General features: G+C 46.2%; 1 protein-coding gene across 1 annotated transcript in view; it reads left to right on the top strand.

The window, feature by feature from the left end:
- The first annotated feature begins 879 nt into the window (after positions 1-879).
- Positions 880-13,467, top strand: part of LOC8052992 (dihydroxyacetone phosphate acyltransferase) — a 29,787-nt gene continuing 17,199 nt past the window's right edge. Inside the window, exons 1-5 of the mRNA XM_029979226.3 lie at positions 880-1,213; positions 3,644-3,891; positions 4,420-4,596; positions 7,169-7,298; positions 12,924-13,127. Of these exons, the coding sequence (XP_029835086.2) occupies positions 3,706-3,891; positions 4,420-4,596; positions 7,169-7,298; positions 12,924-13,127 (697 nt within the window). The 5' untranslated portion in view covers positions 880-1,213; positions 3,644-3,705. The remainder of the gene's footprint in view (positions 1,214-3,643; positions 3,892-4,419; positions 4,597-7,168; positions 7,299-12,923; positions 13,128-13,467) is intronic.

The raw sequence follows: 13,467 nt of genomic DNA, 5'->3' as shown, positions 1-13,467 counted from the left end.
GCACTTTCATTGCATGCATTAAAAAAAAAAATGGGAAGGGGGGTGAAGCGCGTGGCCCGTGTATGACCGGTGCCCTTGTGATGTGGCAGAAAGGTAGGCGCATCTGTATATGTTCCCTTACGTGTTTACTTTTTATGTTTTCGGTAATAAAACCTTCAGTTGCGAGTCAGCGCCTGTCTCATCCTGTTCGTTCCTTCCTCTAGTCTGTCATTCTGCGCTGTTTTACCTACATTATGTTTAGCCGACACCAACTAGCCCAGCTTTTAACTTTGGTACGGTCTAATTGATCCTCACGCGTGCATGCGCAGACGAAGCACGGTGGAAGACAACGGGCGCGTGCTGGAGGTCGAGCGTTGGAAATTTTATGTCGGTCTTATCCTGTCAGTGACAATAGTTGGTGGGGGGCTAAGAACGCAGTAAAAGCTCCGCCTTCAGCGCGAACCTTTTTGTTCTCGATGACACGTCGGCATCTCTCACGCAGCCAAAGCCAGGAGGCCAGCGTATGCCGGAGGCATTGAGATCGTACATGCCGGAGGTGGAGCTTCTACGCTTCTACTGCCTTCTAAACATGACGCAATAAGATCCAACGCTGACGAAAAACAAATGCAAGCTGTTGCGGCCACGTTTTTGACAGTGTTTTCTGAGAGAAGCTTAAAACACACCAAAATATGGACGAGGAAGGCGCCAAAAATACTGCCGAAACCACAAACTCCGACGTTGGTTTCGGTTTCTTTTCCGGCACGTGACACATAAAATTTTGAGACATTCCTCTTCAATAACATTTTGAGACGTTCTAAAATTTGAATAAAAAGATAGTTAGTAAATTTTTTTTTGTTGAGATCCAAAGTTAACTTAAATTGTACAATTGTAGGGGTTGCCATAGCAGCGCTAAAGAACGCAAGTGGTAGTGGCGTGATCGGCGGCATCGGCAGCTCTCATCGGTGGCGGTATTCGGAGATCGGTGAATAATCGTCCGCTATCGGATCGTCGGGGCTTCAGTCGATGTTCAGGGTCTCATAGAGTAGAGTCTACGAAAGAAACAAAAATCTAAATGATACTGGCCGCAGTTTGGGTGCTTCAGTGCGAAAACCTGTACTACGTGTGCCCGCCGGTTTAAAAAAGCGTTATCCGAAGTGACTGCCGCCTCGGTCAATAACATCTTTCTCCAAGGAGCCCCTCACGTCCTACCAACTTGAAGAAACAGCATTACGAGGTAAGTACTCTTTTATTATTATTATGAATGTTATTAGTGTCGCTTTTGCTCGACTGTCGGCTGTATATGGACACAAACACATGTTGACAACGTTACCCCAGCTGCACGGCGAATATGAGCCGTATTTTGCAGCTCGTGGATTTTTTTCTCTCCTTTTTTTGTTGCCGGTAGCATTAAATTCCATGCTGACTTCCCACTGAACACGAAGTCGTCTATTAGACGTCTAAAGACGTCTTTGCAAGACAAGGAAGGGGTCTTGTATATGTCTTGGCAAGACGTGATAGCCCAAAAATGCTATGATCACTACGATTACTAGAGGTAGGCTATCTTTCGGTGTTTAAAAGAATATAGCGAATCAAGCCAAAAATTGGGGTGGGTTACCTTTCAATGTTGGGGCATCTCGCGGTATTTTACGGTAAGTGTGAAGCAATCGCACGACCAACGGTACATGAAACATCGTTGTCATGTGCTTCATGCGCTGAAAAAGCAGACAAAAAAAAAAAAAAAATGTGGTGTCAGGTGTAGTTTCTTGATTTCCGGCCATGAGCTTACGTGCTCGTGTTTCGGTTTCGGTTTTGAGCAGCTGAGGTTTTTAGCTTTATTAAAAATATATGTGACTCTGTAGCAAAATATTGCTTGGGAAGTCTCCTGACAACCATATTAAATTGCCTGGCAAAAGATGTAAAAACTTTTTTGGGGATTGTCAGTGTCCCTTTGCCCTGTCACCACGACTTGTCACAGCTGTTGTTGGACAGCGCTACTAAAGTCACTGATAGCTTAAGAAACACAGTGCGTGGCATCTCTGGGGCATCTTATTAGCGCTTGCTGCCAACGAGATCGAAGCGTATGTTGCTGAGAACGCTAGAGAACAGGTGAAGTTTGTGTTCCTCAAGCGCAGCTCAAGTCCACAATATTGACGCAGTGTTATGCCAGGTGTTTTTTGTTTTGTTTTCTTAGTTATTTTTGGAAGTTAGGCACCATGTCCAGCACTCGTAGTGGTTTCTTCGTTTTTTAGGAGTTGCACGCTTTTTTGCGCAATTTCTTTAAAAAAAAATGATACTCATATGGAGCTGCTGATCTGCAAATCTTGGGCCCACTGCAGATACTACGTCTATCAGGCTGTCATGCTGTCAGGCTTTTGTCAATAACTTAATTTTTGTAGACCCATCATTTCACCAAATATACTAATTGGTCCACGCTTTTGTTTGGGTGTTTCTTCCGTTGGGAAAGTGACGGTGTGTAGGTGGTAAAACAGCACCTGCCCTGCAAACCTCATTACAATTAAAACGCCAGGAAAGGAAGTCACCTATAACGTGCAGTTTACTTTAGCGAAAGCTCGAGCAACACATTGGTGTTAAGTTTGTACTGCAACCACTTACAATGGGAGAACACGCTGGAGCCATCTAGGAAACACTTTCGCTCCCCAAATAACCGTACTGAAGGTTTTGCAGTATTTGCGAGATTGAATATGTGTATGCTGTCTATGAGAAGTGGTCATTGATAACATTGTTAAAAGTTTTACGAGCCAGAAAAGAAAGAATGATGCGCTGAAAAAATAGGAAATATACAGAAATGCCAAGTGTGTTTTGGGCTACGATGACCCCAGTGTATTCTCTTGTGAGAGATCCCAAGTAGGTCTTGAGCCGCTTGGTCCTAAGCATTTGCAAGTGTGTAAACCAGCCTTAAAGGGCCCATGAAACGAATTTTGGGTTGGGATAAAACATTTTAGATTGGGATTTTACTAATAACACATCGTTCAGTGGGCCAAAAGAAAAGAGGTAGAAAGTCAAAAGCCTGATTTTCAGTGCGAAAATTTGAAAACACAGCGGACTATTTCGTACCTCTTCCCCACTATTTCTTACCTCTTCCCCTTTGCAAGCTCTCTGCTTTTTCACTGTGATACATCCGCGGTCCCAAAAGTGTGTCATCGGGTCCAAACGCACGTCACACGAGACCGGACCTCACTTATTCCCTTCACCCCTAAGCTGATATTGTGGTGGAAGCTACGCGCTTGCCGGACCAATCAGCTGCCTCCCTTTCATCACCTGACCGCATTCTCTGCACGTGGGTATGCGCGAAGGAGTGTGATGACGTGGCAAGTGTGGCTAGCCCAACGAGCACGTAGCTTCCACAGCACTGTCAGCTTCGGGGTGAACAGGTTGGGGAAAGCAACTTTTGTCTGAATTTTGAGCGACGGGCTAATCTTCTAGGGGGACAATGGCTCTGTCCAGGTACACAAACCAGATTCCGAGCAAGAGGGGCCTCCCCTCTTTTCGTCTTCTTGAACTGTTTAGCGGAATGCGCGATTTATGAGTTGAGGAAAAAAGCTAAACAGGAAAAAGTTGGAAAAGCGTTTCATGACCCCTTTAAGAAGTGACGCCGCCGAGAAAGCTTGAATAACGAGAACGACTCCACCGTTTGTCCCGACAGCTGCTTTTTCCGTCAGCGAAAGGAGGCCGCCCACCCTCGCTCGCGACCATCGAGAGGTCATCATGAGTGTGAGCCTCAACGGCGAGCACTTCGAGGACATCTTGTCGGACCGCCGCACCAAGGGTGACCTGTCGTGGTGCACGCGGCAGTGGAGCTGCCCGCGCTACCGCTTCTATGCTGCACACACACCGCTGGAGATCAAGCAGAACGTGCTGGACAGCGCCCGTGTCCAGGCGGCCATCACCGAGGCAGGTTTCAGCTTTGAGTCTATCTATACACCGACTAGGGTGCCTGGAATGCGTCTTCGACTGGCGCGTTTAGTGTTCCGTACCGCCCGTGCTCCAAAAAGCGGTCCCAAAATGAAAAAAAAAAAAACAACGTTGCGGGAGTCGGCGTTGTATGCTGTTGGACGTCGCGACCTTGGCGGTTGTTTGTAGGAGTTCCAGAAAAAAATGTGAGCGAACGCGAGTTTGCTCGCATTCGCTTACTGTAGCGATGTCCCAACTCCTGGCTGCGGAGGCTTCCAGGAACCGTCAAGATGGAGAGTGACCTGCAGCAGAAGAAGCGTCTGCTGCACCAACCGCCGGTGCTGTGCCACTGCCAGTATCGCAGCAGGCAACGCAACGACACTTTTGCGGCGACATCGGGTTGCAATCGAGGGACCACAAAGGGGGTGCGGTAACCGCACCGGTCGAAGACGCGTTCCAAGCAATGTAGTACTAACGACAATGAACAAAGAAGACCGCTTAACTCCCTCCTGCCGGCGGCACCTCCAGGTGAGCCATGCCCAGAAGCGTCCACGCGCGGAGGTTGCGGAGGAGGCGAGGAAGGTTCTGGAGGAGATGGGGCACAACATGCGCATGGGCAACATTCGCTTCCTCGGCTACCTGTTCAGCAAGTCCTACAAGAGCATGTACCGCTCCATCTACGTTTCCACCGAGGGCATGGACAGGGTGAGACACAGCTGGCATACTGTAGGCAGGGGTCAGTCTATTGTATAGACCCTTTTCGTGTTTACAAACACAAGCCGTCTCTTGCTTCCCAAGAGACTTCTGGTCAAGCCTGTTGATGTAAGAATTCCCGGGACGATGAAGTTCTAGAGAAATCACGAAGCTGAGGATTTAGCGAGGTCCTTGTGCGGTGCTATTTGGCATATAACAGGGAATCTTTCGTATTACGGGATTATTACAAAATCTCCAATAAATCTCTCGCTAATCGGTCCTTTGACTAACCACCGACAGAAGTGGTCATAGAATATTTCATGAACGTTGCAAAAAGCGGTCTTATGGGGTGTTTGTCCTCTCATTTGACAGGAAGTTTGTGGGTACATAAAATGCAACAGTGCCACCTTTTGGCCATTTAAAAAAAAAGGGTCTATAGACCGACACGCTGTTTACAAACAAGCCCGCGTTTGCCCACACCAGGTGTGGGCACTGCGCGTGCGCACAAACCGAATTCGTGTGAAGCGAAGCGTCTGCGCATGCGCAGTGCTGTCGACAGCGCCACCGCAGCTGCGTGACGTCAGGGCCGCGTGTGGGTCTATAGGGAAGTTGTACAACCATGGCATCTGGAATAGACCACTTTGGAAATAACAGGTGCTTCAGCAAAGGCCTTCAAGGTCCTTAAAAATAGGGTGGTTGAGAAGAAAAGAAACTAGAACAAACTGCCAGTCACAGCAGATGTCAGGGACAGCAAGAAACATTCTCATTAGCTAAATAATTAACCAAGATTTAGTAATCATGTTTTCAATTAGTGACAAAAACATACAGTTCCAATTATAAATCTGTTGAGCATCTTTGAAAACCACTAAATCAACTCATTTTAGAAAGATATAGGGAAAATGCAGCATTTTGTGACATTCCAGAAAAGAGCTTAATTTGAACGCATTTCTAAGTTCAAGTTTCTTATCAGAGTGATTATTTGCGCCAGCGGTGCTGCCGCCTGGTGGCCGAGGCACGCAACACATGTGCACCACTCTTTCTTTCATCCTACGAGAGAGGTGAGGCAGTAGCTTCGCGCTTTGGCCAGCGGGAGGGCAGGACTGCTGGTGCAAAGTTGTGCTCCGAATCCCTCCTAAAAAAAAAAAAAAGAATAACCTGAAATAAAAATAAACAATTTTTTTTAATGTTGTCCATTGTTGTATTTGTTTTATATTTTCTTTAAATTAGTAGGTTTAGTGGTTTTTGATGATGCACAGAAGTTCTTAATTGGATCTATATGTTTGTTTTCTTTATTTAAAGGGTTTATGAGTTAATTCTGGTAAATTATTTAGCTAATTAGTATGTTTTCTGCAATCTCTAAATGCTGTCCGTTTTTGTGTCGCCACATAAAGGGGCAGCCGTGTTCGTGGCTAGTAGTGTGTTGCCGGAAAGATTTTTTTTTTAAGACGCCCTATTTTCAGAGATTTTTTTAAGTCTTTGCTCAGACACTTTGCATGTGGCACCTTCATTGTCTGCTTGATGCATTACGACATTCCAATGTGCGGCACGTGAAAGGTCACCTAGAAGTAGAAGATGAAGCTGACGTCGGTTCGTTTTGCGACATCAAAACACAGAAAGCAGAAGGAAAGCCGAATGGAATTTGTGTGACCTTGATTTATGTCCGTCTTATTTTTTGTGCAATCTAAATGCGCAATGATAAGAGATGATGAATGGTACCGCTTGATGTACAAAGCTTCTGAGTCGGCTCAAGCATACATTGGAACAGCCCCACAATTCCCCACGCCGCCCAGCGCAATGTGGCATAGCCGTGAGGCGTCTGGGGATTTTCCGGAAAGGTCTATCAAACTTTTGACTCGCAAAAACATCAGCGTTCTGCATGGTGCTCTTGCTGCAAGCTAAAAATAAAAGTGCATAACATGTAATTAAGTTCTTTACGAGTCAGATTAGCACGAGCCACAACAGTTTTCTTCCCACCCCTCTGGGTCCGCTCGATGCTTGGGTTCGCGCCCCACCACCCTGATGGCCCGTGTGTCGCTGGGACGTCCGTGCTTCGTATGTGGTGGCAAAGCTACTTTTGGGTCTGGTTGCCGCGCTCCATACGAAGCACGAATGTCCCAGTGATTCAAAATATAAGATGTAAACTCCTAAAGCATAATGGAACGTGAGAAAACGGCACCGTGTGAACATACCTTGAACGCTCACAGCTTAGGTAACGTAACATAGTACAGCGTAAGCAAAGGGTGCTCTGTGAATTGGCATTATGTCAGATTGTGGTGACACATAAAGGGAAACGGAAAGAGTAATGTGGAGTTCAAAGCAGTCTCTACAATTGAAATTAGGTATGTTCAATATAGATCAGAAACCAGGAGAATTGAAATTAAGGTGACTGCTTACACACAAAAACATTAGAACAGATGCGGATGCTAGGAAGCTCAAACGCTCTGCCCATGGCGGCGCTGCTTTTTTGGGCTGCTCAAACGCAACAACATTTGAAAAGATGCGGATGCGAGGAAGCTTGGATGCACTGCTTCGTCTCACTTCTCCCCTGCCAAGTGCGAGGCCTCAGACCTGCTCGCGTCGCCAGTATCGCAGGGCTGCTGTTGAGAACCCCGTGCTGCTGCTGCCGACCCACCGGAGCTACAACGACTTCCTGCTGCTCTCCTATGTCTGCTTCTACTACAACGTGCCGCTGCCCGTCATCGCTGCGGGCCTCGGTAAGTGATGCTCGGAATCCTCGGAAGAGACGTGGCGAGGGCTGGAGAAGGCCCCCTTACAATCCATTGCAACAGCCTTGAAGGGGCACTGGAGTGGTTTTTGAAAGTGTCGATTTATGGTCATAACTCAGTCTAGGTCCATGCCTGAATCGCACACATTGAAGAATCAGTCCGTTGTTGGTTGGCCCCCTTGCCGCGCAGGAAGCGATCGATCGCAATCTGCTGTCGCATGTCCAACGGCGCTTTCTGGCTTCTGTGCCGGATCTCAGAAAAACGGACATATCACAATCTTTGATCCCACTTTTGATAGGGAAATCGGATGCACATTAATCTCATCTCGGGTTTCTTAGAAGGCTAAAAGGCCATAGACTGAGTTATGATCAGAAATAGACGATGTCACAGATAACTTTAGTGTCCCTTTAATGTTAGTGGCAATGCAGTAGCAGAAGCACTGAACCAGGCATCGATGCTGACTTGCATCGTCACGAACTGCTGCACTCCAAGTGCACCCTACGCTAGAGGGATGGTGGGGAGGGGAAGGTGGCATTATAAAGGTGGGGCCGAGTGGATGGCTGATGCCACCCTACACTCAATGTCTTCGGTGAGGGCTCTCCACTCTCTGGTTACAATCACCTTTAGTGGGCAATAGGTCAAGAACACAGTTGAAGTGGCCCTCTGTCGGGCTTTGGCCGCACGTTCAATGAAGATATATCTAAGGCAGAAGCCTTCTGTTAGAGGTGGAGTTTCTACTGCCCCCTTAAGGGGCACTAAGCCACTTTCTGCAATAGTCTATTTATGGTCATAACTCAATCTATGGGCTTCAAGCTTCCTAAAAAATTTAACATTATGTTTATGTGTGGCAGATTTTTCTATTAAAATCGGTATCAAGAGATTGACACCAGATGGCGCCATCAAACGAGGAGCGGCAGAGCCCTGCCATTCCTCGTGTGACGGTGTCCTCCAGTGTGTGCAATATTTCGAGGTAATCTATCTTTTAATACTAACTTTAATAGTGAAATCGGTCATGCACGAATGTAATGTTTGCTTTTTTAGGATGCTTAGAGCCCATAGATTGAGTTATGACCATAAATAGACTATTGGCAGAAATAGGTGTAGTGCCTTTTTCAAGGGATACTGAATTGAAACGTAAAATATTCCCGTCACGTTCAGAAATAAGTTAAACACGATAAACTCGATCTGTTAATGACAATCGCACACTTGTATTTTGAACTACTGGCTCTATTTCTCGTTCCAAAGGACCGATTCCAGCGAGCGCTCGAAGATCAGCCATCGAAGAGCGCTATGCATCACGGGAGCTGACCAGTTGACGTCACAGACGTGATGTCAGTTGTCTGTGACGTCAGTTGGTACAGCATGGGCAAAGCTGCTTGGGAACTGGCAAGGTTATCGGCTCTGCCACTTGGCGGATCGTCAACGCGTTACAACCTGGCCTTTTTTGGTTGCCCCTCCCCGTTCCCCGCAAGAGTTGAAAAGGCCAGCAGAGAAGGAAAATCCAATTCGACAGGGCTTGCGCGCGCGCAGCTGGCCGCCTTACTTCTGTGGAGCGGTGCTGCTTTTCGGCTGGTTCCTTTTAAATAATGTTTTCGGTGTCTTTTTGAGTAAAAAAGGTGTGTCTTCGTGGTGTGGCCAGAACGTGGCTCACATTTAGATAATAAAATAGGCGCTAGAATTTCATTGCAGTATCCCTTTAACTTGTCACTGAACATACTTACAGTCCGTCTAGCACATCTAGTTAAAAGTCCACGTTTGTTCCACAACAAAGCGAACATCAGAAGGTGCAGAGCTGGTCCTGCCAAAACGTAGCCAGTCAGGCTAAAAAGGAGGTGGAACTCTGTGACAGAGAGAGAGATACGGGTGTTGAAATTTTATGCCTTTGCCGGAGAAATGTGCGTGAAGGGGAACTCCGCCAATTTTTTGTTAGACTTCTATTTGGCTGGAAATTTGCAGATCGCATCAATAACACTTTCTGAACTGATAACCAACATATTTTATAAAAATAAAAATTTCCCGTGAAGTTGTTGAATTTTCAAGTTACACCGGCCGCGAGGGTTCCAGGAGGCAACTCTCTGCTGGCAGCAATGAAATATCCCTATTTTTCCCTACCCGCGTACGTCACGGATGGGCAGGCGGACGAGCGACTCGGGAAGCCGCACAACTACTTTTGGAGGGGACTGAGGATTCTACGTGGATTATCTCTGGGAGGGGCGAGAACAATGTTCGCAAAATCGCGTCGAGGGCCGTTCGACGTTCTTCACCTCCTTCGTTTCCCGTGAATGTCAAGCAGAAAAGCTTGAATGGCAGGCGCTTACCAGCCTTATTTCTCACAATGGAGGATAACACGAAAAAGGTACGCAGCACGCATAAAAAAAAAGGGGGAAACTTTCAAGAGGGGCTAGAAAACATCGAATGCAAAACCGCAAAAACGCAGGTAGGGAACCGCGCTGAGCGAGTCTTCACAGTCCAAGAGAGTGGCAGAAAATGTCTAGCTGGTAGAGGGCGCGAGAGTCGCACCAGTCGCATCAGCATCAGCAACATGGCGGCGGCCTAGGAGCGTTTTCTGGAAATGTGTATACGTAGCGTGAGCTTATGCGCACAAAATGAGAAGTGCTATCAAGCGGCTCCGGTGCAGCGTCAGACTTGGCTACAACGCAACGGAGGCGCACAGCTGGGCACGCGGCGGCGCCAGTGCGTCTACAGGCCCGACCACACTAGCGTGAACGGCGGCGCCGGGCGGCACCGCCGTCCGGCGTCCCAACGCGAGGAGTCCACATTGGCCTCCGTTTTGCAGGACGCCAGCGATCGAGATTATTTTTTCGCAGCTTCAAGGTTGAAAGTTCTTTGGCAAACAATCTGTGCTTCGCGATAGATTGTAGGAACAGTGCCAAGAAAAAGCTTCTTTTTTTTACCCTTGTTTTCATCGGAGAAAAAAATGCACTCCCCGGCAGTAGTGGAGGTCAGCCACGTCAAGGTGCTTTTACGCGAGCTGTGTGCCAAGAGAACTAGTGTCACGTGAAACATTTTCACTTATGCTCGTAATACTTTATAGCCGCGTGCTACGAGTTGAGTATCCTTCAGCAGCTGGAACAGCTTCAAGAGCAGCAAGCGCAAACTCAAGCCGGCTTTGACCACTACGACATCCGTCCAAAGAAGAGCGCTAATAATATTGTGAAAAATAATACACAATCCAGCACTATAGTCGACATTTTGCGCAGTCACATTTGTTATTCACAATTGGTTCAGTGATATTTTAATTTTTTTTTTATAAACACTATTTCTGTTTCGGACGTTGAATCTAGCTCGGGGGCTATTCTCGGAGTTCCACTTACGCGGCCGATATGTTGAAGACGAGAAGTGAAACATTTAAACAAAGTTCAAGTCTGAATTCGGACATGACTTTCGACATACTGCTATTCCTGTCTGCTATTACAGAGGTTTATGGAGCAGGTGTTGAGCTCAATTAATATGTGATAGAGCCTTTGTCTAGCTTGTCAAATGGTTGGCGTGCAATGTTCTCTGCAGAAAAAGTGAAGAAACTGTCTTTAATTTATTCTATTGCAAAGAAATATTATACCGGGCTGAATTCTTTTTAAAACAATGAAAATACTAATGTTGTTGAGGGGAGGCATGCAAATTTACAGCTGGTGGAAACTGTCCTAAACCAAAACTTAATTTTAAAAATTTTTTTCTCATGTGCTTTCGTGGAAGGGTGCTTGGATGCGTTACATTCTACTGAAAAAAATTAAAAATACGGGTACAGATTTTTTTTTAGTAACTTAAGTTAACTTATATTGAATTAAGAGTTTTATCATGTCTTTCTGTACGTTACGCACTATTGTATCTTCAAGCAAATATTCTTTATTTGAAAATGAACAGTGTATTTGTGTATTTTATACGCATTCCATTGCACCTTGATGTTTGGCTCGGTGGTTGCGGAGTTCTTTTAATTGTCATTTTAACACGATCTTCATGACCAGTAACCTGCCATTTGATCTACACGAATGCAGTTCATTCCATTCTATACATTTCATTGTTGACGAGAATCACAGTCTACATGTGTTAGGTCCCAGCCGAGCATGCACATGTTCGTCGCTTTGGAAGGCGAGCAAAGTACGTGCCACACGCACGAAAGCTGAAAATGGCATCGACCAGAAGCGCTTTTCAGGAATGCTCTATAGATCTTTTGCATCTTCATGCCACAAGAGTAGTCCCACGTGTTGGCACCTGCAACCGTAACTTTACTAAAGAAAATCGAAAACAAATGGCACATTCCTTTAGGTTATACAAGCGTGTGGGGCACCTGTACCCACGTTCCGAGCATTTTCCGTGCTGCTTTGGCAATTTGTCAAAAAATGTATTGCGTGACTCTTACCTTTCTTTGCCAGTGTAGCTGCCAGCTTTTGATAGAACGAAAACGGATTACTAGCGATATCGCAAAACTAGCGAGCCTCGGCTTGAGCGTACCGAGTTGCAAAAATGGTTTTATCAAAATTCCAATTTCTCCCATTCTTTTTTTTTACTTTCTCATGGTTCAGCATGTTGGCCAAGGTCATACTTTGTGCAAATATAGATTATTATCAACTTCAAATAGCACGAACGCCCCGGTTTTCTCGCTGATAGAAGCGAGAAAGGCGGGCGCAAACGGACCAGATTGCTGGCCGCGCGCCTTGCTGCCCACCTTTGACGTCTTGCTTGGGCGGTAGGGAAAACCGGGGAAAAACTAGGGAGGACGATGTTTCGGTTTCGACAGCAAACAAAATATAAATTTTTTAAATTAAATAGAGTGGATCTGAGAGAACGAGATAGCATTTCGGAATCAGGAAGCCATCCGCACTCAGATTATGCATTTAGATTAGGTAGCTAAAAAAATCGGCGGAGTTCCCCTTTAAGATGAAAATTGGGCTGGAAATAACAATGTTTTAATGCAGAATGTGTTTTAGGGCTGGTTTCCAGGTGTAAAGCATCACGAACAAGTGTATAGCATCACGAAACATTTTTACGAAAACATGATAACACGGTTGCTGTAAAACGTTTCCAAAGTTCAGTGCCATCTGGTGGCTCAAAAAGCAGTTTCACTTTCGATAAACTAATGGCAGTCATGGAATTGTATTTCATAGCGCACCATCCCTTTCGCATGTCAATGGTAGATGAAAATGGGTTCTTCGATCACGTCATAATTCTTTCTCAGTTTGTTTCAGCTCTGACTGTGTGAACCACAAGAACCGACCAGTACAAAGCGGTAACCCACAAGTGCCTCGATTAAATTTACGTCATCGAAGGGCTTTAGAGCCACAATCTTACCTAGATATTGATTAGACCACACTCTGAAACAAACGCTTATGCAGCGTCCTATCAAATTTGTGCATCATGTTGTACTGACGTCTCAAACGTACGGGCCTCACATACCCTCACCTTGGTTGCATCTTTGACTTCTTCCTTCATCAACCTCAAGAAGGTTGGCGTTAGTTTGGCACAGATGCCATACATTAAGATGACGATAGTGATCAAGGTTGGCGGACTGAATTTTGAAAAAGGGTCTGTTGTACATGGAGTGTCCGCGCACGCTGTGTCGTTGTTCTCGAAAGTGAGCCACGAGGAACTCTGCAGACTTCCTGGGCCTCCCGGCTGTGACAATGCTGCTGCGCAACGGCGGCGCCTTCTTCATCCGCCGGACCTTTGGTACGGACCGGCTGTACTGGGAGCTGTTCCGCGAGTATGTGCATGCGCTGGTCTCCGGGTCGGAGCATGCCCTCGAGTTCTTCGTGGAAGGCACGCGGAGCCGGTCCGCCAAGTCGCTCTGCCCCCGCACCGGTAAGTGGCCCTCCCAGCCTGCTCGTCACTGCACTCTTAATCTTGTTCCACTTCCAGTTATAGCCGGAACTTTTTTTGAAAAAAGTTCTGCTTAACAGGGAGGAATTGTGTTCCACACACTTCATAGTTTATGTGAAGCAGTGTTTCAGATAATTGTAGATACTTTGTGCTTTACACAATTCAGTGTTTCAGATAATTGATAATTATAAATTATAAATGTAAAAAAGCACCTTCTGCAAGTTTTAACTGGAGCAGGTAAGAACTTAAGTGGAACAGCACATAGGGGGAATGACAATCCATGTAGCTCCTACATATGCTCCAGATAAAAAAAAACAAAGCA

This window comes from Ixodes scapularis, unplaced genomic scaffold (assembly GCF_016920785.2).
Source record: "Ixodes scapularis isolate PalLabHiFi unplaced genomic scaffold, ASM1692078v2 PGA_scaffold10__122_contigs__length_95168666, whole genome shotgun sequence".
Taxonomy (NCBI): Eukaryota; Metazoa; Arthropoda; class Arachnida; order Ixodida; family Ixodidae; genus Ixodes; species Ixodes scapularis.
The sequence above is the reverse complement of the archived record's forward strand: the minus strand, read 5'-3'. Positions and strand labels throughout refer to the sequence as shown.